At 39.0% G+C, this 24,748-nt stretch overlaps 2 protein-coding genes across 2 annotated transcripts; one reads left to right on the top strand and one right to left on the bottom strand.

Annotated features, from left to right (window-relative positions):
- Window positions 1–296: 296 nt before the first annotated feature.
- On the bottom strand, window positions 297–1,778 carry LOC111341975 (low density lipoprotein receptor adapter protein 1). Its single transcript, XM_022949021.2, has one exon. It carries the CDS (start codon window positions 1,621–1,623, stop codon window positions 1,123–1,125), a length of 501 nt encoding a protein of 166 aa, XP_022804756.1. The 5' UTR covers window positions 1,624–1,778; the 3' UTR covers window positions 297–1,122.
- A 2,039-nt stretch (window positions 1,779–3,817) lies between these two features.
- LOC111341974 (thioredoxin domain-containing protein 16) lies at window positions 3,818–23,416 on the top strand. Its single transcript, XM_088727019.1, has 25 exons — window positions 3,818–4,320; window positions 4,448–4,533; window positions 4,686–4,750; window positions 4,860–4,940; window positions 6,298–6,419; window positions 8,318–8,408; window positions 9,306–9,456; window positions 10,333–10,493; window positions 11,375–11,474; window positions 12,056–12,164; window positions 12,870–12,986; window positions 13,612–13,733; window positions 14,355–14,473; window positions 15,134–15,315; window positions 15,675–15,827; window positions 16,762–16,818; window positions 17,310–17,424; window positions 17,760–17,828; window positions 18,182–18,318; window positions 18,740–18,824; window positions 19,425–19,566; window positions 19,972–20,132; window positions 21,281–21,374; window positions 21,802–21,892; window positions 22,859–23,416. The coding sequence occupies exons 1-25, from the start codon at window positions 4,164–4,166 to the stop codon at window positions 23,116–23,118; spliced, it is 3,027 nt and encodes a 1,008-aa protein (XP_088583145.1). The 5' UTR covers window positions 3,818–4,163; the 3' UTR covers window positions 23,119–23,416.
- The last annotated feature ends 1,332 nt before the right edge of the window (window positions 23,417–24,748 follow it).

Below are 24,748 nucleotides of genomic sequence, written 5' to 3'. Positions count from 1 at the left end.
CAAATGAGCAAAAATGTAAACAATGACGTCAGCATGAATCCGCCAATTCCGGTTAGCTTCCGCAGCCGCGCTAGGAATGTCACACGAGATTGCGTGACATTCCAAATATTGTTCAAACCTCAAGACGAACCACGAAAGAAAAAGCTGGCACAATATACGATAACAATAGGTAATGGAAAGTTTGTTACTTAAAGCCTTCTTAAAACATTTCACTTCAAAAAAATAAACACTTCACAACGTTTATGCTTTGAAATTCTTCTGTCATTAAGTTTGTAATAACCAATCAGACAACTTCAAAATATTTATCACAACTTTTTTTCTGTTTTGACAATCTTTTTAAAGAAAATCACGAATATCACAATTCTTTGTGTTTTGACAATTTTCTTCTTTTAACTCACGAACATCAAAAGTTAAAAGGTATACGTTTCTCAATAAAACGACCGTATTAATAACAACCGTACAAACCTGCCCATACCGTAAATTTTTGGGTGATTTTGTTCGTTTATACGTTAATCGGATTTCACTAATGGGGAGTTGTTGGAAGGTCACTCAAAATTTTTCGTCGTTAGTCACAAGACAAACGGTTTGATCGGGCATGCAAGGAAAGTGCAAGTCGAACGAAGAGGACGAAACAAAGCGAACCTTGAATTTACAATTACTCGTTTTGTTCCATCAATCAACAGAAACGAATTTTCGCAACGTGAGAAATTACGGTGGCCTTTTACCTTGGCCTGACCCAAATCGACCATTGTTTTCAATCTAAACTATCTGATGGACTTCCTCGTGGAAATAATGCATTCCTAATCTGTCAAATACCATGTAGCGACCTCCTAGCCTACGAGAAGAAAAACTTGACTTTTTTAGGGTCTTGGGTAGAAGCATTCAACTGATGTTGATAAATTTGAATTACAATTATTTAACTACGGTATGATAAACATCTATGTCCTTCGTTCAACAGCCAGCGGGGAGTTGTCTCCAGTTTCTACCATAGCTAGCTACGAAGTTAAAAAATTTCTTATCCTTAAGTCGAGCGAGTTCTTCCTTGACTCATCTTTAATGCTAAAACGCAGAACCAAAACTCTAACCAAAAGAAACAATGTTCTCCTTCTCTTAGCTGCCTTCCTAGCGTTTTCGTTTTCGCATCCATTCCTCGTGAGCGGTCGTAAACGCATCTGACAGCGCCAAGCAAACTGCTTTTGCCATTTCCTCCGTCTTGAAAACGAACGCATGACATTCAAGTTCGCCTTCTCGTTCGACGATGAAAGAAAAGATCATTTTGTTTCTCAAGTCCGTACAACAGTAAGCAATGTCAAACAACTTGTAGCAAACATCTTCCTTTACTCCCGGACCTTGGTCAGTGACTGTGATTCCACGAAAGGCATTTGACGATATTAAGAGCGAAACCTTACGTTTCTTCGCCTTTCTTTGGACAGCATCGTATAGTTTGTCGACACATCTTGCACTAACTGAAAGTCCGTTTTCGGGCCGCAAAAACTCTACCACTTTTGTCTTTCCGAGATATCGCGCCGAGTAGGTAGGTTCTTCATCGTTTAACTGGTAATATCCTTTAGCTCTCTCCGACGATAGTTTTCTTAGAATAATGTTATTATTGTTGATGGCCATTACAAATATTCTGCGCTAAACTGAATAACTCTACTTCTTGTGGAGACTAGAGAAGACAATAGCTTCGCCTTTTGCCCTCGAAGACAATAGAGACTAACCCTGGCCGTGTCTTATGACTGTGATAGTTGTTTTTTCACGGCGTGGGCTCGACATAAGACAGATGCTCTTTAATCTCTATAATAACAATCAAATGTTGAAATCCGAGAAGAATAACAAAATGGTTTCCTTCGCAGTCTTTTTTTTTTTTTTTTTTTAGATGTCACGCGATGATCCTATTTTTAGGTGTCACACAACGATCTCTTCTTTGGTAGGAAAATTTTGAGTAAGTGTACGTCGAGCTAGGACTTTTATAAAAATGACTTCAAAAATTTAGAAAGTGTTTTCACGATGCAAAAATGGTTGCGTACTTTACAGGGATTAGCTGATCAACTGATTACATGGAACTTGAAAAGGCATGATCGCACCCAGCACCCCAATTACCGTTGAGAAATTTACGAGAAAAATAGTGCTCCACTTTGGTTATGGCTCATAAAACTATAATTTGTAGCTCGAAGTAAGTGCTCGTTAACTCAAACGAAAACCTGGAAACCTAAACAATTTATTGAAAGAACAAACAAATCATTTCTTTCGAAATTTCGGCTACTTCCGGCTCAAGCATAACCAGGCGCAGCCGTTTTAAAATTCCGGTGGTTTTTAATGGAAACATGATCGTTAGCAATTCAGTTGTGATGAATTAGAGATAATGTTGCAAAAGATAACATGTTCGGTTGTTCTGATGAAGAATAAGAAGAAGAAAAAGAAGGAATAGTGCTCTCTCCATCTCTTACGTAATCAGCTATTGTCACGCCCTGCGTGACAACTGTCCACTCTCTCTCAGGCATGCGTGACATTGACTCATTCAAATGTCCGCATATCTTTTGTGTATGAATTGTCTCGTAAGATGTAGTCTCCCTCGCAGCGGTTTTTTTGGATGTCACGCAACGCTCCCCCAAAAGAACGGCTGCTGACAACCGAACTACATTCCTTTCTCATTGTCCTTGCGGTTTGTTCGCGGTCTATTGAACAGACCAATCACATATCAGAAAATCTGAATGACGTAAGGTTTCACGCGAAAATGTGGATGATCTAGCTATCATGTCGAGAGAAACACTGAAGAAATTTGTCAATGAGAGCTCAAAATGTTTCACATGTTCATCGTTGTGCCCTTGTAAAGATAGAGTATATATTTTTGGAAAAATTTCTCACAATTTCGTTGAAATTATAGAATCTACGCTTAACATAGACGTCAACTGCTACGCCAACGACAGGAACGCTAGATTGTTTGAGCGGTTGTTAAAGTTTCAGCGAGCAACTGAGAAAGTAGAAGCTAAAAACTGAACTGAAACTCTTTATTCGCACTACTTCGAGAGGTTACTATAGATTATAAAAGTCAGAATATATAAGAAACAGTAAATTAGATCAATAATCAAAACGAAATACAAGACGCCTTTCAATCGAGGCCAAGGGCTAAACGCTTGCTTCGACCTACAGATGGAGATCAGGAGGAAAAAAGCACGTGCTTGCCGTCAACAAACCGGGCGAAGGCTTCGAGAACACTGCAATTTAGGTCGGCCAACGTCTCCTACACTACTTGTACTTCTTCATTTGCCAGTCCGCTGCTAGCAGGAGTGAACCCGATTAGTTATGTTCGTGGCTTCTTATCACCGGTACAGGAAATCGGCCCGAATTATGGAGTGTTTCCGCACGTTGGTACAACGCAACAACAATAACAATAATATGACCACTTTAATCGGTAACATGGTCAAACACGAGCGGGAGTGCTTGATATATTAACGATTTCCCGGATCCTGTAGGCAGCTTAACAAAAACATCTTCTTTCTCGACTAAAACTTTTCTAATTGCAAGCTTCTGGTGAGCATTAAGCTCGAAAATTTTGAACTTTGACGACGCTTTGCGAAAAGCTCCTTCAAGCACCGCCATTTGTTTTGTGTTTTCCACATGAGGATCGCGATAGAAAACGATTTCTGATTGGACGAGTCTCAAAAGGTGAGTCTGGCGCGAAAAGGTTCCGGAAAATAGAACCCGAGCTGTGATTGGCCAATTTGGAGAAAGGAATGTATTTCGGTTGTCAGCAGCCGTTCTTTTGGGGGAGCGTTGCGTGACATCCAAAAAAAAAAACGGCTGCGAGGGAGACTACGTAAAATGCAGATTTCTTCCTCATTACGTGAACAATCGTGTTGTGAGACAATGCTGTTCCATTCAAAAGGCCACCTGCCTTGGAAGAAACAGATTTCTAGAAAATATCGAGACGACACTTAAAAATAGACAGACCTCACGTCGGTTCATATTGGCGCTGAGGCTAGAGAGCACATTCGCCTTTAGAAGAGATACGAGTCTTCCCGTTATTGGTCGAGACTAACAGCAACGGAGCATAAACTGAGACTGGAACGTGATACATAAACAAGAAAAGACTTCCGGAGGGCAGACGTGTCAAATAAATTGTTAAGTTTTTACAGAAGTCGTTTTAGCTCCAAAGAAAGATGGCGTTGGGGAATCCGTATCCAATTTTGCTAGTTTGGTGTATTTATATAGCTGTATTTGGAGTCAACGCTGTCAGAGAACTAAGCTCAGAGGACTTGAAAAACATCGGGGAATCTACGAATCAAGACTTCATTGCTGTTTTCTTCGATAAATCATGTATGAAATCTCCCTTTATGCGTACTAAAGCTTTCTTTCCTTTCAGGGGAATATTAATACTTAGTTTATTTGTTTCTTGTTTTCGTAATATGCAGTTATTCATGGACTGTTTTATATTTTGTTTTAGCAATCAGACAGGCGCATCCAAAGTTTACCAAAGAATTTGACAAATCATCAGACATTTTAGAGTCATTTGGAGTTGAATTAGGCAAGGTAAAGACTGTATGTTGCTTGTCAAACGGAACCGCTGCTGGATCGATTTTATCAATATTTTACAAAATTAGAGTTGCTTCCGATTACTTCCCCCCAGATTAAAACAAAGACGAAATTATCCCAAACGAATGCTATTTACTATCGAATTGCAGGTAAATTGTGCTGAACAGTCCATTCCACAATGTTCTAATAAGGAACGAAACATTTACGTGTACAGGTAATACTTACAAAGAAATGCAACTCATTAACGCGTATTGTTTTAAAATGAAGTTATAGAGATACCTTTTAACTTTTTAACTTGAAATTTATTTCATTGATTTCAACAGGAAGGGCGATCCAAACCCTTCAGAAGAAATCGATGTTAGCCACTTGTTCAACGAAGACTCGATCGTGGCCAACCTTTTACAGTAAGTCTTATCAAAAAAGCTTGCCGGAGAGATTATGACTGTGAGTTAAAGTACACGTGGATGGTTCTAAATTCGATATTATCAATACATCCTTATCTCCTTGCGGCTTGAATAAATTTAAAAGAAGCAGAATTTATTGATGTGGAAAATTCATGGTCATAAACCGCGTTAAATTTCGCTTTTGTTTAATTGCCAAACTTTGTATGTTCCGATTTGCATTTTTCATAACAATCGCAGGTCTTTGCTTATTTATTGTAATCCCTTCCTCGCAGGTGGTTTTTGCTCATGTAAAGATTTTGCCCATATATTGGTTTTTATATGTTATTTTCGTGTGATTTTTATTTCTTGGAAAAAAGAAAAAAAATACTAGTAGAAATTATTGCCAGCCTTTAATGCTGCAGGTAAGAATTTGTCATCCTAAGGGTGTTATGTATTTTTGCTCATTTTAGCAGTTTTCAATACCGAAAAATTGAAATTATGTAATAGCCATTTACAAATACATTCAATTGATTTCCGTAAATTCACACATACAGATAGTACTGCCCTGTTTATTGAGATATTTGAGAAAATTACTGACTTTATAACAAACACCCAGCTATTACTTCTCCTGTTTTATTTTTGCTTATTAAAAGACTTTCAAAGATGTGGGCTTCTGACCCTTTTATTCTCTCCAATGATCAAATTGCAATTTCTCCTTACATCATCTTTGGACTGTCAAGCAGAAAGGGTGATGAGAAGATCAAAACATATCTCAAAGAAGTCTTGTCTGAGTTTGCATCAAATTCTCGTAGTTAGAATGATATGAAAAGTATGGCAGACAGTTGGGATAATTTGTATCAAGATCTTGGGTAAGAAAGGGTTAAGATCACAATAAAAGCATTCCATTGAATTTTTTTTTTTTTTTTTTTTTTTTATGAAAAACCTCTAGTTGTTTGAAACAAGCATCAGTATTGCCTATAATCTGCCAAGTACATTCTACACTTGTATATTTCTATCCAGGGAAGAGTGAAGTACTGGTATACTTTGTTTTCACTCATCTTTCTGACTGTATTTTTTATGTGGTTGATAAAGAGCCCAGATTTAAACTAGAGAACCAGTAGTTTATCCCTTAACTGATAACATTCAAACTTCAAAATACCTATTCTCCATACTGTTTTCTACACATTTCAGAAGGTGTTTTCAAGGAGAATTTGTTTCACAATCAAGGGCTTCTTTATTAGTTGGTGGTCATTTTTTTTTTTATTTTTATGACCTTGATGTTTGATCCATGTGTTGTATTTTAAGAAAAAATAACATGCTGGTCAGTCTAAAGGGTGAATCAATTTTTTTTTTGTTTCTTTTCATGTCGTTATTTCAGGTTTGTGTTAAATGATTTCTACCATTACATTCCTGATGAGAAGTCATTGAATGCAGTTCTTGCTGAAGGTCAGGGAGAGAAAGACGTTGTCCTCTGTTATGTCAGAGGACTTGGAATGAAAGGTAATGCGCGTTTGTTTGTCACACCCCACACCTGCCTTAACACCCCCCTCACAATTACTTGTAAATTAAACGCCCTTGCTCCAGTTGTCAAGATGTGTTGTCTTACAGGCGGGAATGTTAGGAACTTACATTTTTTGTAGTGTTACGTGCACGAATGACCAAGAAATGTCCACTAACAAAGCATATATGAAAATAGACTCCCGAGTACGATATATGGCACGCAACAAAAATGTAACAACAAGCAGTTACCCGTTTTAACTATTATTTAATTAGTTCAATTACATCGTCTAATTTACTTAGGTTAGAGATTAAGTTAAGCAGTTCATAAAGCAGGCTTACAATCCTTCATGCCGTGTAGGTGTTCGTCGTCTTGATCAACTTCCAATTCCAACATCCGCCGACTGAAGACCACAGCGCTTGGCTTTCTTGATTTATCGCATTCTTTCCTTGTACACAAACTCTTCCGGAGGACTCCATAGTAAACTCTATATTCTCTATCTTCTTCCTCTCTCGACTATCGTCTTTTTCATCTCTTTCTTCTCTTCGGATATCGCAAGGTCAAAGGGTCATAGCCTTGTCATATCATAGCTTCCACAAGTTCAGTCAGCAAGCCACGAGGGTAAGCCCTCGGGCAAATCTTTTTTGTATATCTCACAAGCCAGCTTTTATACATTTACTTTAGTTCTCTAGAATGTTCTATTACTATTTATAGCGTATTACAAGTTGTACTATTTTTGGAAACTGCTGAGTCACATGAAAGAAGTTTCTGGAATATTACAGACTATAGATAATTCTAGAAAAGTCTGGGATTGCGTGACAGATTCAGTAAAAATAATTTGATCCTCGTAACAGTAGGACAATCTGTTGTCAATATTTGAGTAAAGAAGAATTGGAATTGAAACCTAGCCTAACAGAAGTAAATACTTACATAATGTTTATTAAAACCCTTGGGCAACACCTGGAAGTCTTGAAACCCATATACCACTTTGGGTTGCTATCTAAAACAGACTTGCCTCTAGATTCTGTCACTGCTATGAGTAAATATTTTGCACTTTCAAAATCTGATTCATCAAATTTTCTCTTTTTTTTGCTGATGCAAATTTTTTTCACCAGCTGACAATCATTTGTCTACATATTCTTTAGACTTGTTTCCTGGTTACAGAGTGGCTAGCTTCTGAAAATATGAAAACTCAATTTGCTTCTTGTCCAATCAAGTCCCCCACTACCTCCATTTTCCTTTTGACTAGCTCGGTCATGAACAACTAATCTCTCTTAGCAGTGAGAAGACTCACAAATGGCTCCAGATTTATTATCCAAAATTGAAAGAAATTCACAAACTTAAGTTACCATCATAATAACAGTGGTCTTTGAGATCTGAAATTTTTAATATTAAGATCTACGTAGTATATACAAACTATACTGGAGCTGTAGGATTCCTTCCATATCTAGAGAGATTTTTGGATGATCTAAAAGGGTTGGATTACTTGTGAAAAAATACGTTTCATTTCCACCAAAATACTCTTTACTGTCTCGCAGAATTTTCAAGAAAACTGGTTGACCATTGTGCCCAAACTTATGTTTGCAAATTTAAGATTTTTATAGTCTGATGCTCTCTTGGAGAAAGATTCTCCAGGCATGCATGTTCACAAATTACAATTTATACAAATTAATGAAAATTGTCATTCCACAAATACTGGGAAAAAGATGCACGGACTTTGTGGCTGATAGGTTTCTGATGAGTCTGTCTTTTGGTTAAGACGACACATGGCATTATACAAGCCATGATTCAGAAGTATGTTTTTGCAACTTGGAATATTAGTGTGTTATTACTATTATCATTTATTTATAGTTTGAGTAAGCACATTGCTTCAAAATTTATTTCTTTTCTCTTTACAAAGAGCATCGACACTTCCTTGAATTAGTGCATTACTCAAAAAATGAGGCCCACTTTGGTATCACAACAGATGTGGAATTTATGAAGAAAATTGGGTGAGTGAGGAGGAATTAGTTGGATGAGACATGTCTCGTTGCTTTAAAAATTTTTTTTTGGGCTGTTTGGTTTAATTGTGCTGTTGTGCAGGTCCTAGATCAGAAGAGAGTCACATTGCTAATTCTGAAGTACATCTTACTCTACTTTGTACTGATTTGTCAAAATGTTGAGAAAGTAGTTCCAGTAGCTCAGATAAATCATTGAGGTGTGTCTAAAGGAAGCAAATAGAGGAGAACTTCATATAAAGAGCTCATGAATCTGAACTTGTTCTGAAATTATTTCTAGTTGAATGTCTTGTTGTCAATCCTCTAGTCAGGTGGAATGAGCTGACCATTTTTTTTTTTTTTTTGCGGTCAGTGACAATTTATGTCAACATTTACACCCAAACATCAGTATCCATTTTCTCAATACTGTTCTCTTTACATGTCCTTTGGTACTGACAAGGAGATTTTCTCTAATAATCAAAGCTTCCTGGGTTGGCCTTTATTTTAGGGTTTGTATAAGTCCTGGAAGACCTGGAAAATCCTTGAATTTTATTTTGACATTAATTTTTCCATGACTTTCCAGTCATAGAAAAAGACTACACGTCCTAGAAAGTCTTGGAAGTCTGCTTGCTCAAGCAGTAAAATTTTTGTTATAAGAAATGTAGGGAAACTGTAAGAATGATTTATTTTGAAATCTTAGAGTCCTAGGAAAATCAATCCATTAATCCTGAAAAAAGTCCAAGGAATTTGTTTCTGAAAAAGGGTACAATCCCTGCCATTTTCTTTATTTTGGTGATCTTAATTAATGATTCAGTGACACTACTGCGAGGAGAAAATTTAGGGTCTTTATCATTGCCTTTAATTATTATTTGCAAGTAACTGATCTCACTTATTTTGTTTTTTTACAAACAGCCTATCTACAAACCAAAAGGCAGCTGTACATCTTTTTCACTGTAAACAAACTACAAATACTCAAGACAAATGCCCGTCCACCAAGTTTACTGGAAAAGTTGAAAAAATTCCATTGATAAGATTCCTTAGGAGCCAAAACCTTCCAAACTATGTGAGTACATTTTTAATCAAGAATTTTTTTAAGGTGATGCCTGCCTCTGAAAATCTGCAGTCTGGAGATTTTGAATTTAGATCACATCCTCACCCCAAAATGTCTTTCCCTGCCAAATTGTCTCTGTTTTTTCCCTTGAAATGAATTCATCAACATATTTTCTTGTAGGCTAAAACCAAAAAAATTATACAACTATCCATGGAACAGATAACCCTAACAATGTTAATGGACTTGAAGTAAAATTTTCTAGATATCCTCTCTTTTCAACCATGTTTGAATTTGTGTCTGCTGATTGCTGTGACAAAATTATGTTGCAGCAAGAAATATTTTTATATTACCAATTCTTCATTTCACACCTTTTCAATTGCAACAACAAGTTTGCCTTTTTTTTTTTTTTTTACATGTGTGCCTTGTATATATAAAGGCTTTTGCAAAAAAAAATAAATTCAAATTTGCTTTTTTGGGGAGATATTTTGTGAATGGAGTTCCATGCCAAAAGCAAGAAAAAGAGAGTTGGTATATTTTTCTCTGTTTGATCATGCATATGGTTAGGTCCTGGGGAGAAATTCAAACCTAAACTGCGCATTATCGACCAGTATCAAGGTGTAAAATAATTGGGATGCACAGTGACTGAGTTGTCAGTCCTGGAGTCCAGATCAAAACCTCTCAATCTGAGTCTTTGCTGGTTCATTTTAATGTGTCCCTTGCTTTTGTAAGAAATGCCAGGGGGGTGACCTTGCAGTAAACTGCCACCAGGGGGGGCAGTGAGGTAGTAACACTCTCTGTTGCTTTATACTGCTGAAACTGGTACAATCTTCAGAGAATAAGCCATCCTTACCTTGTAAGCTGACTTCACCGTTTTTATGCCTCTTACAGGTGATTCTTCCAAGTAACAGAACAACAGTGTTTGACACCTTGTTGCCTCCTGTCAACAAATTGTTTATTTTCACGGATAAACTTGCTGAACTTGACACAAAAGAGATAGAACAGATGGCTGTAGACTTTCAAGGAGCCATTGGGATGATAATTGTTGATGTGTGAGTTTTCTTGGCTTGATGTCAATATTTGAGCAACTGCTTACCCAACCCCTCCCCTAGCCCAAAAGCATTCAACCAATGACAAGTTGATTAATGTTGGTTCAGGGGGGAAGGGGGGGTAGGTATGTAGTTGCTCAGATACAGCAACTCTTTTACTGTTTTAAATTATGTAACTAGCCCCAGTCTTAACCTGTTCCCTTCCAAGATCATGCTAGTAGTTCTCCTTATTGTCTGCCATACAATAGTCCGTTTTACAGTTGTGGGCTTGGTGGCCAAGCCTTTAAACAAGAGGAGGCTATGGGTGACCCTTCTTGTGATAGAGACCTGTCTCTAGATAGCATGATAACAAAGAAATTTGCATTTGAAAAGCAGCAACATCTCTATCATAACAAGGTCACCCTTAACCTCACTCCTGTTCAAAGGCTTGGCCACCAAGCCCACAACTGTGAAAAGGACTATTTGTCTGAGGTTAGTTGGGAGAGTGTGATATTAGATCAACTAATAATCCCCTAAATTGAAATTTTTCTTTATTTCCATCACATTCCCAGAGGCAGGGCTCGCCACTAATGGTAACCAACTAGCCACAGACTAGTAGAATTTCAGTTTTGGCTGGGGGTTTTCGATTTCCCCTGGTCAGTTTAGTGAGTAAACAACCTGAAATTGTTGTAACATCTAAGTTGTCACTAGCCACTTGACTACTCATTTGAAAAGTTAGTGTTGTGCGCTGAGAGCCCTCATTGACGCTTGTCCAGCGGATCGACCACTGGGGGAGGAGACGGGGGCTCTGAGAGAGAGAATGACACAATAATTGTCATTTAATACCAGTTTGAAAAATTTCACTGCAAAGTATTGATCCTATAAAAAAATTCCTCTCTTTATAGAAACGACCAAAAAGACATGTTAGCGTCGTTTGGTTTGTCACAAGACAACAATTTTCCAACAGCAGCTTTTGTGGCACCTAAAGGAGGTGGTGTCAACATGGTACTTACATTTACTTTTAGATAATTCGTACCGCAGGACTCGTGTTTCTCCGCCCGCGGGAAGATTGAGACGAGTCGGGGAGTGGTCTACCGGAGTCTAGGATTAATAATCAGTACCAGACGCCCTTGCAGACCACTCGCCGACTCGCGTTGTTCAACGCCTCATACTTTTCTGTGGGCGAAGAAAAGCTGGTGCCCAGGCTCGGGCCCGCTCCAACGCTACTAATGCCAAGGAGGAGGCCGGGATTGTTCTGTAGGTGAAGTTTTTGAAGGTAGACTCATTTTGATAACTGTAAGTGGAAGTCTTAAGAAGAAGGCCTGTAGGCGGAAGGGTAAAAAAGAAACTCCGTTATTTTTTTTCAACTACTAATGGCTTGGTTCTCAACACAACACTACTTTTAAAACTATCAATATTGGTTTGTTTGTTTGCATGTTGTTTTTTCCCCCCTACTCTTGTTTCACTTAGAGAAGTGTATACTTGCATACAATTTCTGTATCGTATATTTTTGTATCCTTCTTTCCTTTGATGAACTTATCTTCCTTCACTGACCATGTCTCCTTTTTTCCCTTTGAATCCTTTAGACATACATTGAATTGTTCCCTGAAAATATCGCAGCATTTACTCCACACAATCTGAAACATTTCGTCAAACCTTTGATAGACAATCCTTCCGCTGAGCACAAAAGGATTGGTAAGAACTGATGGAACAATTTTGATTTAGTAACCTATTTTCAAAGTAGTTAATTCTACTTAAGATTAAAAATGAAACAGGAACATTATATCAAGGCGTACAAAAGGCCCACGGTAGTTTATTAATGAGTCTTAACCAAAATCTCGAATCTGGCTGTTTCGGGTGAATAGAAAAGATTTTAATTTCAACGCATTGCGTTGTCTGCTGAGGAAAGCTTTCAGCCAAATTAAGGAAAGCAGATGACGTCTGCCGTATATTACTAGCCCAATTATTTATTTTTTGCTTACGGAGTGCCTTGCAAAGGTACAGAAAGACAAGGGAGGTGAACTCTTATACTCAACTGCTCTGACTATATCTTGTAGTGCATATCAAATAAGTTTGTTGAATATCGAACAGAAGCCACAGTACAGTGTGATAGTAAGGGCCAATTAGGTCAAACTCAGAGGAAACCAATCAGAACTCAAAGTAGATTCACGTGATCGGCCTTTAGCACGGGAAACTTGGACAACCAAATCGAGGTTGATTTTACAGTTGCATCTTATTGGTTGAAAGAGCGACGTTAGGTCACTTGACCAATCACAGAAACTGAATCAAAACAAAAGCAATCCTGGACTACTTTTGACACTAATGAAAATTGATATACTGTTTTAAATCGATATATTGATTCATTGGCTCATCGATTTTTCCATTTATCGATTTATTTAGCCGAGGCCTCTTCTCTTCAGAAGCTTACATACGCAAGCTACAAAGACGCCATGAAAAGCTTGGATACGAACTACCTCTTAGCGCTGGACTTTTTGATGGTGGTTTTCTGCCAAGAAGGTAACTAATTACTGAGATTGACATACACAAGTGTACTATTCTTAAGTTCGAGTCTGCATGTACTTCTGACCAGCACACACAATTGTCGTCATTTTTCAGACTTTTTTCAGGCAAGCGCGAGGCGAACGTAAGGAGAGCGAGAAGAGTCACGCGCCATTCCCCCGCGCGAAATTTTCATATCTCGCTTGCTTCGTTTGTGCTTTTGCTCGCTTGAATACGTTAGAAAGACGTCTGTTTTTTTTTTCGCCTGCGCCCCGCGAGATGCTCCAACTTAGCTTCAAATTCTCGACTTTATACATACTACTTTTGCCTTCCCTGAAAATCTCTGCCCTTCTTACGTACTAACAGTATGCAACACATTGTTCAAATATCTCGTAACCACAATTTAGCTCAGAGTGAATGCATTGACTTTTTGCTAAGAGCCCAAAGCAACTTCACCCGCTTTTACTCAGGGGTAACAAATTTTTTCTAAAATCTCTTCTGAATACGTCACATACCTCTTCCCTGCAAATGGCAACCTCCCCTCGCCCCTTTTCCTAGTATTTGGCGTGCGTATAACAATAGAGTCAACTTTGTTAAATTATTTTTTGTTTTTTTTTTTGTTATTGTTTTTTCTTTTTCGCAGATCACGAACCCTGTGAGGAATTTTCCAAAACATTACGACGTATCGTTCGCACTTTTGATAGGGGTGGAGAGGGAAGAATCACCTTTGCATATGTCAAGACTTCGCAGCGTAAAAAGACATTTGTGAGTGTTTGGAGTTAGTAAGCGATTGTTCTTTGAAATAAGTTTTGAAAACGTCACGAACTCTTTGTTACTCGTCTGCCAACAAGACTTCGGCACGATTTATTCGTCTCTTGAGATTTAGGCAGCTGAATATAATATGAAAGTTTTATTTACAGTAGACAGAATATCGATCGGCAGTCGGAGAACCAAACTAAATTTGTCACAAACGATTTATTTGTAAACAGAGAATTACAAGGCGCCGATGAAAACTTAATGCAAATACATCTTAACTGTTTGAAGCGCCGGAAAACGCGGGTCACCAAGTCGTGATCGATCACAGATTTGCGTCTTATTGGTGAGAGGATGGCGTGAGTTTTCTAAACCAATCACAGGGCGAAGAAAAACAATACGAGTGTAATTACGGATGACTTTCTACGATCAGTTAAAAAAAAGTGCGCCATTGTCTTAAGCATCTAAAAGTGTTAATATTATTGTAGGAGTGCAAGTGTAGTTTTGGATTTAAGTGATTTTATTGAGAGAAGTGTCATGCCGCGTTGAAGAACAATTTATCAGCAGAACTTAACCTTGATAAGAGTTAATATTTTGAAAACTTATCATTTGTTCCTTTCTGTCATTTTTCAGGAGGGTGAAAAGTTTCCAGTTGTCCATCTGCATTTGACCAAGTCCAGTGACGATTTCGTTCAGTACACAAGTGAACTCGAATACGAAGCAATGATGGAATTTATAACCGACAATACAAAGTAAACACAAACACACTCGTAATAGGCTATTTTCATCATTTCAGCCACATAGGGAAACTCAGAGAAATCAAGTAAAGGATTTAAGTTTCCCCGAGGGGAAGTCGTTGTTTCCCCTTTGCTTTTGCTTTGTTTTGTTTTTCAAATTGAAGCAAAACATTTGGGGCTCCCCTTAATGGTGGTTAATTGAACTGTTACAATAAATATATGAAGTTCATATATTTTGAACTGCGGTGTTAAATACGTATGATGCACGATCCTTCGCAGTAGATAGCGCTATTTATGCAATAGCGAAAATCAGACCTGAAAAAAATCAGGCCTGTACATAAATAGCTACTGCGAAGGATCGTGCATCATACGTATTTAATACCGCAGTTCAAAATATATGAACTTCATATATTCATTGTATCTGATTTATCATCACGGGTTTATTACGGATCAACTTAACGGCCTGCTCCCAGATGGCTCGTTAGCTCAATTGGTAGAGCGGTGCACTAGTATCGCAGAGGTCAGTGGTTCGAATGCCGTACCGGCCTGATTTTTTCAGGTGTGATTTTCGCTATTGCATAAATAGCGCTATCTACTGCGAAGGATCGTGCATCATACGTAATTGAACTGTTGTTTGAAACATCCCGAATTGATATGAATCACTGATTTTCTAAGGATCAAGAGGCCTGTTTCACTGCCTCCAAGCTTGTCAGATGAGGCACCGATTTTATTTCCGTATACCAACGAGGAAAAAGAAGACAGCGAAGAATATATTGAAGAACTAGAAGACGAGGAAGAAAGTGAAGGGGAGACTTCTGAAAGCGGTGAAGAATCTGTGGATGAAGCTGATTTACCAGGTATGATGCTAGTACTGATACCTTTTGAAAAGAGAAAATGTTTTTCCTTTCGTGAAATAACGTGTCTTATGGACGCAAAGTGAGGTTTAGACCAGCTTGTGTAGCACGAAGTGTCCAAGAAATAATTCGCCAATACTTCCGTTCTTCAGCCCGACTTTTCGTCCTTTCTTCTCCTCTTTTTCCTTTCGTCCCTTCGTCACTCGTCTCTTCGTCGCTTCGTCCCTGAGTCCCTTTGTATCTTCTTCCCTTCGTCCCTTCGTCCCTTCGTCTCCTCGAGCCTTCCTTTCTTCTTTCCTTGGTCCTTTGGATTATTCCACTCATTTTGTTTTCAATTTTCCCCTCTTTTAACTGTATTTCAGAGGAAGAGACAGAAGACGATGAAGTCTCGGCAGCAGTTTTGAAGGCAAAACCCACCGTTGTACCAGAGAGCTTGGTGCCTGCATTGACTGACAAAACGTTTGATGTCATCAAAAAAGAAAATGATTTATTGGTCGTGGACTTCTTCCAACCATGTATGTTGTGTTGAGTGTTCCTAAAACTGAGAGAACCCTCTTAGCCTCGAACAAATTGGGGAAAAAAGAAATTGCATCTTAACTCTGATCTCAGCTCTTGAAATGGTGATTTTCCGCAGAAAAATACAATCAAAACAAGAAAGTATCGTTTTTCTCACGATTTATTCATTTCTGTCACAAACCAACCAATAGACGATGACGTGTGGCCTGTCGACCTAGTTTTCTAAAGAAGACTCGTAGCTATGCCTATCAGAAGTGACTACATCGTAGGACGAACTATAAAACTCTATCATTCCACCTATTGCGATGTTTTTTTTGGTTTTTTTTATTGTATTCATTATTTTGTTACTTTTACTGTCAAGGCTGTTTTCCTTTGTTATTGGTCAATTGTGTTTAGTCGTTTCCATTTACAATCTTGGTTGTTATAACTTAACTTTCAGTCATTGTTTTGCGAGAAATTCCTCTTTCCCTCCCCCCCCCCCCCAAAAAAAGAAAGGCAACACAAACTTTTGATTTTACTCTTTGATGATGTTGCTGTTCACATTTTTCCACCTGATCGTGATCCCTTCCACCTTCTTCTATAGCAATAAGGTACAGTCAGCAAATAAAGTCAGTGGGCCCTCGCTCGACTCATCCCGATTCCGTGACATGAAGTGACCAGGACTATTTCTACCCCCTCCCCCCCCCCTCCCCCACCATGGGATGCTATCCCAGCACAGGCTTATATCCCCCTTGCATTACATCAGTCTCTTTTGGCAACTCACCAGTAACCCACTTATACTCCCTGGTGGAGAGAGGCACTTTGACAATGACCCAGACCTCTTGACCGGGAATTCAGCGCCCAAGCCGTTAGACTTCAACAATCAGATTTACATGCATTGTTTCGCTTTTTTTCGTGATATTTAACTTTCTTTCATTTTAATTTTCTTTACAGGGGATGCACGTTGTAAAGCTTTTCTACAACCATATGTTAACGCTGCGACCCACATAAGTAAGTATCTGCAGAACTTACCTCTTATCTCATCTCATTTGCGAAACGAAATTTATCTCACCCTCCCTTATTGAAGCGTTAATGAAAATGGCGAAATATTTATTTTGCTTGTAATTCAAGAATCACAAAGCACACGCGCGTTTAATTAACAATTATTCCACTCGCGTTTGTTGGATATGAGATGATAGATAGCCAACGAGGCGCGTAGCGCCGAGTTGGCTATAATCATCTCATATCCAACAAACGCGAGTGGAATAATTGTTTTATTAAAAAAAACGCCCCCAAACTATTAGACAAATCTTCTCGACTTTATTTTGTGAGAAGAAACCGGATTTAACAATGTACAGAAATTAGATTATGGTATATTGGCTCATATACCATAACGGCTGAGCCAATAAAAAGTCTTGAATTGCATTATCCAATGATCCAGTTTTTAATAATACAGAATACGAGAACCGGTACTGTAGCGAAGCTGATTATCTTCCGCACAGGTAATTTAGATGTGGGAAACTTCGCCATCAAGTTGGCTCGTGTCAATTGTTTTGATTGGACAGACGTTTGCCAGACGAATAACATCACAGTTTATCCCACGATCAAGATGTACCGGTAAGTGTCACTCTTCCTGAGAAGTAACGGACATTTTTTTGTCATGTGGTCTTAACGAAATAATGCTTGATTCCCAGGAAGCGAAAGTTTGTAAGGGTTGACAGAGCTGATGCTTCGGAGCTCGTCTGTCCGTTGAAACGCTTCAAAATTGTTATTTAAATTTCGTATTAATCCTTACTCTGCTGTATCCCCTTTGGTTTTATCTATTTGGCGTTTTCCTATACCAGGAAATGATTGTTTAGGACTGTCATGTAACATCAAGAAGAGAGGTCCTTTCAGAAAAAAATCAAGAGTATTCGTTGCTAACTGACTACTCGCAATTGTTTCTTCCACAGTAAAGATTCTGGAGAAATCACTTACAGAGGTCCATTGGATAGTGATCATCTGGCTAAAGCGGTTTTGTTGTAAGCGTACCCGAATTGGTGTTGATATCAAATTGTAGGACTTACGTACAAGGACAGCGTAGAAGACTTACCCCCCCTACCACGTTGACTGTTGTAAGATCACTAGATGACAAAGAACTAATTGTAAGGTCGGTCAGAGGCGGGGGGGGGGGGGGAGAAGTAGGCAGGCTAAGTGAATGAGATATAAGCTCGTTATCTCTTCCAAAATATTTCACCTCAATGGCAATGAATCAATTTTACTTTCGCTCATTTTGTCCACTCTTTCTATTTGTTATCGATTATTCTGTCAATTTGACAACCTAATTTAATTTTTCAAGGTTCATGTTTGATCACTGTTTTTTTCTTTTTGATAGACTTCAACATAATCTGCCTCTGACGCTAGACAACAAAGAAGCCGTGGAAATGTTTTTCGATGGTCGATTTCCCTCACTGGCGAAGACTGCGACTGATATAGCAGTTGTGGGCATGTTTTTGGATAAGAGTGAAAAAGGTTGGTTCATGATTTTAAAAATAACTTTGTAGCCCAACGGGTAGCGCGCTTGAGAGAGGTCTGGGTTCAAGGAGACCCGGCCAGGTTACTTTGCTGTTTTCGCCTCGGAGTATAAATGGGTCGTGACTTAAAGGGATATTCCGAAATCAGGTTTCCGAGTAAGGACTAGAACCTAATATTGCTTATTACCTCATTATTTACCGAAAAATATATTATTCAGTTCTAGTTCTTACTCGGAAACCTCATTTTGGAGCATCCATTTAAGTCACAACCGAGTATACATGGGTGCAGGCAAACTCTCAGGGAAGCCCATCCACGGGGAAAAACCGCGATAAGCTCTGGCTGGATGGGTCAATCAACTGTAACTACCTTAATAAAATTTGCTTCACAGTTCTTATCCTGTGTACTGCCTTCTTTTTAGAATTTGAAGCTTTTGAAGCTGCAGCTAAATCCCTACGCGGCAAGTTTCTTATGGGTTACGTTACAAGTGCAACAGCGAAAACACTGTAAGTTGTTATTTTTACTTTACTCAGTTGAAACCTGCAGAGCTGGTTTCTGATGAGGAAAAGCGAGTTGGTGTTGTAAGTTGGATCGTTCACCGAGCCGCCATGTTTGATCGAGGGGGGTGGGGGGGGGGGCATTAGGGGCTATTAAAAACCTCAAAACCGTAGAAAAAAATCATCCAAAACAGCGAAACCGCTAAAACAATGGGATCAAAATCGAAAACCGCATGAAAAACCGTACAGTGGTGACAAGAGGAACATAGAAGAGAAACCGGAACCCAAATAGGGAAAACCGAAAACTGTATCGGATACCAAATACGAAAACCCGTTGGTATTTTTGGCGGAAAACAAAAACCAAATGCTCAAAAACGGAAAATCCGCAAACCACTATGACAACTAGAAGCGAAATACCGAAGTTTTTTGGTACAAAAACCGTAAAAAACCGATCTGAAAATGGCCACTGAAACGGAAATCCCAATGCCCGCTTATTGAGAGTAAAAGAGAATGGAAAGGAAAGAGGAGGACTAAGTCTTATTTTTCTCTACTTGGGAATGCACCACTGCTACCCTCTAGGCGTTAATGTGAGCTGACTTTTGGTTACAGGTCAACTAAGTATGGCCTGAAGCTGCCCGCCATCATGGCATATAAACGAAATGATCCTTTCCAGTCAGTGGACGTTTTTGAACGCAAGTTCACCTCACAGGCCATTGTTGATTTTGTTCTAAAAGGAAACTTACCGTCATTTGTAAGTATTTGAACTGGGACAAATCATTTGAGAACATTTCATGAGTCAGTAGAGTTTTGGTTTCCGTTTTTAAACGACCTACATGTATACTGATTAACAATTAGATCATAGGCTCAAGATTCCAACTTGAAATAGTTACGCCAGTGGTGGACGTTAACCGAGCCGCGAAACGGTGAGGTAAATATCCACCGACACCGAGGTAAATTGTTATTTTAATTTATATACTTAAACCTTGCGAGATGATTTTAACTTATTTATTCTCGCAACGGATACACTATTTTCGAGCGCAAATCCTGCGCGAGTTACTCGGTGGTGAATCGCAAAGGATATTTTGAGGTTGAGAAGCTAATCAGGGTGCGTCGCCCAAGGCTATCATGTACTGAATTTTGATGCTTTTCTTTGCAGGGCGAGCTGACACCTTTTAATCTTCCAACATACTTAACCTACAAAAAGCCGCTATTGATAGTGTTCCGAGCTGATAGCGCAGACTCCGTCATCACTCCTGTTATGACGAGGCTCGCACGCGACAGGTCGTTGCCATCTGTTTTCCTCTGCTGGATGCCTGTGTAAGTAACCGCATTTTTCAGTTTTGATGCATTCTAGTCAGTGAACAGAGGAATAGAGTACTCTTTGCGCTTGAGTTCGGATTCAGAAGTTTCAGGTTCGTCTCCTTCACAAATATGACCTGGGCCTTCACAAATATGACATGGGCGCGAGCTTTCCTGCGAAGCCTTGAGTAACGCGAGTCGGCGAGTGGTTTGCCGGAGTCTAGCACAGATATTAGTGCAAGACCCCCCGGTAAACCTCTTCCCGATTTGTCTCCAGGCTTCCCTCAGGCGGAAAAACATGCGCTTTGCAGCGCACATGATTAGGACCTGCCCGCAGGCTACCATCACTAAGGTAACTGCTTTCCGAGCAGGATAATAAATTCTTGCAGTGCCTCTCTCCACCCAGGGATGAGGGCTTTTTTTCAAAACAGATTTAAGTTAACCCAGGATTGCAGCAAATTATTGCTTTAGTTTTGAAGGCTTTACAGACGACTTTATCATCCATCATTTATGTCATTTAAATTCGCTTGACCGTAACATTTTAAATGCCACCAACAGTTATCATAAATACATGGATCACAGGAGAAAAATCACGCTTGAATCCTTAATTGATTGATGCTAATTGCTGCTCGAACAACCAGGTCCAATGGTAGGACTGGGAACCAGTGACCAGTGAACCCTTTTAACTCGCGGAGGCGATTAACATATAAATTCTCCCTTTGATATCCGAACAGTATCCAGCAATAAGGCTATGAGAATTCTCAAACGTATCAGTTAACCGTTGAAATCTTTATCTAACACCAAATTCTTGAAACTAATTTAGAAGGAAATGTGTGGAGCTAGAGGGGAGAATAAACAATCAGATCTTTGGAGTTAGAGGGTTAAATAAAACGGGTGAATCAAAGGAAGGCCATCGATTATGGACTTGACACCAGAACAAGTTTCGCTGACGGGCCATTCCTCTCTTAGAACCTAGTGTCTGACTCTGAGCTAAGTTCTACGTTACGCCATTTTGAGTTCGTGACGAAATATTCTTGGCTGAGTTTTTCTTCGTTCTTTTGGAAATGAACTAGAGTGCAATGTGAGTCTTGTGAGATCACTTATGAATTATCAAGTAAGTTTCAATGGACGTTTTTGTAAAGATTTCGGTCGTGTGATTGTTCCAGGTATTCTACCACAGATGTGAACGCAGAGATCTTGAAGTCCTATACTGGAACGAGTGAGTCTCTTCCCGCTTTGGTCCTTGTAAATCACGAAAAGGTTAGTCCAATATTTTCCAAGGAAAAATTTTTATCGAAGTCTTGAACGTAATCTGTGATTGTTTGGTTTTGCTGCACGCTACTCTGTGATTGGTCGTAAATTTCGTGCCATCCTCTCAACCAATCAGATACAATATTAAAACCAACCGCCACCCGCGTTTTTCCGCGTTTCTGCAGTTGGCCTGTTTTAAACTTAAATTCTCATTGGCTGATGATGATGTCAACCTTTGTTCTGATTGGTTGTTAGGATCACTTGAAAAAACGCTGTATTATTGACACCCACACTGGTTGTATGAGTAAAAGGTGAATTATGAACTTCCTGCCGGCAGGCGTTTTTTTTTTTAAATTTGGTAATCAGTAATGAGAACTGTTATAACAATTTTTTCAATTATTTTTTTTAATTTTCAATTAATCAATTGTTTTCCAAGGGAACTGTACATCTCTTCAAAAATGACGTAACAAAACAAGCAGTAAAAGGCTGGGTGGAGAGCATTCTCAATGGAAAGGAGCAACCCACCAGTAAGTGTTAATACATTTCTGTGAAATTTTTCTTGTGGCCTCTGGTATTTCATCTCGAAGAAATATGACAATGAGCGAGTCGTCTCAACTGAACTGAACAATTTCCAAGGGGGTTTGCTAATAGTTTTCATTAATCAGACTCTATGCGGTTTTTTTTGTTTTTTGTGAATTGCTTCGCTGAGCATTCTAATTTCCATTTTTTTCTGATCGCACTTTTGACCGCTGCCTGGGTTGCTTCGGTTGTAGAGTGTCCCGGGCTGCCTTGCGGGACGTCGAGGGTTCAAGCTCCAAACCGGACCAACACTCAGGATCTTAAAATAATTTAGGAGAATGTCCTGCCTTTTCTATGACATACGCAAATGGCTAGACATTCTAGTCTTCTCAAAGAAGGACGATAAACCGTAGGCCCTGCCTCCTGCATCTCCTCTGTATTGGTTAGCAGGGGACGTTATAGGCTCGTTACCAGTCCCTGTTCAGGAACCGGAGCCCGCGTTCCTCCCCCACTCTTCTCGGGGAGGAACGAAAAAGATCGGACTCGAGAGAGAGCGGCGGAAATCGAGCCTGGGGACGTTAAAGCCCACGCACTTCTCGCAAATTGTAGGGAACGTAACCCCTGGTATTTTTAACTTACCTGGTTAATAATTAAACAGGCCCTTATTAAAACCAGCATTAAAACTGAACTGGGCCAGGCTTTGAAATATGACAAATAAATAAATTAGTAAATAAAATACAGAAATCGCTGGAGCGCTTAACCGAAATTAATTTACATTTTATAGTAACAATTCTTCGATTGATTCTTTACGTTTTAGTAGCATTGTTTCCTTTCCGTTGAGGTAGTAAGACTTGTTTGGTGACCATTGTTTAGAGACCATTATACAAGTTTAGTCATCATTCATCTTATACTTCACGCCGATTTCGGCAAACGTCGGAAAGGCTCGTGAACTTAAGTGAAATTCTTAACGACAGGGCTTTTCAGCGATGGCGAGTGGAAACCGCGTTTGGAGGGCTATGATTTTCTGCGAATGCTAGACGAAGAGGAAGAGGAAAAAGAAAGACAACGATTGAAAAAGAAGAAACTAGAACGAGCTCTTAAAGAGACGGACAACTTGGACGAAGAGGAACCGGATTGGTCACCACCGGAAGCAAACGTGGTTGAGGAACGTGATCGGAAGACAAACCGCCTAAGACGACCGGAGATAAGAGTTACACGTCGAGATGAACTATGATTAAGTTTAAGAATGAAGATTATTATTAATGGATCGTTTGCATTTAGAAGTTGTACTGACTTATCTATACAGCTGGAAGTAAACAGTCACGGATTTTCCCTCTGGTACTAAATCTGATATAATATCTTAGTAGAGTCGTCTACTGAAACAGACAGATGCAGTGGTCAAATACTAAAAATTCATTTCACAAAATGTGAATTCTTGATAGAATATAGCTTCTGTTTATCATTTCTGACAACTTTTTGCCGTCAAAACCCAAGTGTACAAAACTTCAAGAAATAAATGAATGAAAACCCTCTTCTTGTGAGGCTCTGCAGATTTCTCGACATCCGCTAGGTGTACGCAAAATGTAAACATTATAGTTTCCCAAGGATTCGAAGGGTAATACAATCCATTGCAAAAACTTTAACTCTTAAAAATTTATGAAAGATAAGACCAAGTTGCATTAAGGTTATACATGTTAAACATCTACTGTTTGGGAAAACTGTAATTTTTCATGTCCTACGAAAAAGAAGGGGAAAAAATTACTTAAAAATAAAAATGGGAAGATATCTATTATATCCCAAAATCTTTATTTCATTAATGAAAGTTTTAGGTTGTGATTTGACACTGCCGTTGCTGATATACCTTCGAATCTCTATTCAATATCGTTTGATAGCAGAGCTTAGTTTCTGGCCTCGAAACAAGGAAGAAGTGTGTTTGGGGGTTTTCTACGTAGAGCTGGAAATAAAAGCGATAGGGAATTAAGTGCTGAAACGGTCATGTGGTTGTTTTCCAACCAAATTATCTGTGTGAGTGAGTCAACTGAGTACTGTACATATTCAGTGGTTGCATGGGTATTCAATGCAGCAATAGATCGGATTAGGCGAATATTGTTAAGAAAAAATTACGTTTGCGTTTTGTTGTCTTCCAATTACTTCGATGAGTTTGTACTCCACTGTGGCTTTAATTTAGTTTTAATTTGCCATTCTGCAATGAGTGGTTGCATTATAGAAACGATGCTTTCCTGCCAAGTCCTGCATCACGGATCTGACAAACTTACGCTCTGAAATTAGCCTGAGTTGTAGATCACCCAGGTCACCGTTAATGAACGTCTTTTATTTACCACCCCAACCCCTCCCCCTAAGAAGTTAGCCTATAGCCTCTCCCTACCCTCCAAAGGAAATCAAGAAAGAAAGCTTATAGCAGTATCAGGTTTTGGAGGGAAGTCGAAGATGACGGCTTTGGATTATGACGCGTTAGAATGTGAAATTTTCCTAATTTTAAAGGAGCTTCATGAGGTTATGTTTGACTCTCAGACTTTGGTGGTAATGCATTTAAAATTCTTCGTCGGTGTTGACCCTAAATCGACACCGGATTTGTTCTCAGTTACATGAAACTCACAGTTAAGGATAAAAGACACCAGACAAAATTTAATTGTATTAGCAACAGAAGAGGGCGGAAATTCACGTTCATCTCAATTAGCATATAAAAACTGATCCTGTTGCCAACATAATCGCTGCTTAATTTATAATTTGAGTCGAGGCCGGTGATAAAGAGAATTGTCAATGTCTTACTCTAGAGCTTGTTCTAATCCAGTTAACTTTGGAGTGAACCATCTCTTGTCGTCTACAACATGTACAACACATGC

The sequence above is a fragment of the Stylophora pistillata genome, chromosome 7, assembly GCF_964205215.1.
Source record: "Stylophora pistillata chromosome 7, jaStyPist1.2, whole genome shotgun sequence".
Taxonomy (NCBI): Eukaryota; Metazoa; Cnidaria; class Anthozoa; order Scleractinia; family Pocilloporidae; genus Stylophora; species Stylophora pistillata.
The sequence above is the reverse complement of the archived record's forward strand: the minus strand, read 5'-3'. Positions and strand labels throughout refer to the sequence as shown.

What these genes read in the sequence shown, in the direction of transcription:
- LOC111341975 (XM_022949021.2), bottom strand. Translation starts at nt 1,623, where the DNA reads ATGGCCATCAACAATAATAACATTATTCTAAGAAAACTATCGTCGGAG.
- LOC111341974 (XM_088727019.1), top strand. Translation starts at nt 4,164, where the DNA reads ATGGCGTTGGGGAATCCGTATCCAATTTTGCTAGTTTGGTGTATTTAT. An exon ending in GGTGGTTTTCTGCCAAGAAG is followed by an intron (nt 12,987 to 13,611) that starts GTAACTAATTAC and finishes TCTTTTTCGCAG; the next exon opens with ATCACGAACCCTGTGAGGAA. An exon ending in AGTGCAACAGCGAAAACACT is followed by an intron (nt 18,825 to 19,424) that starts GTAAGTTGTTAT and finishes TTTTGGTTACAG; the next exon opens with GTCAACTAAGTATGGCCTGA.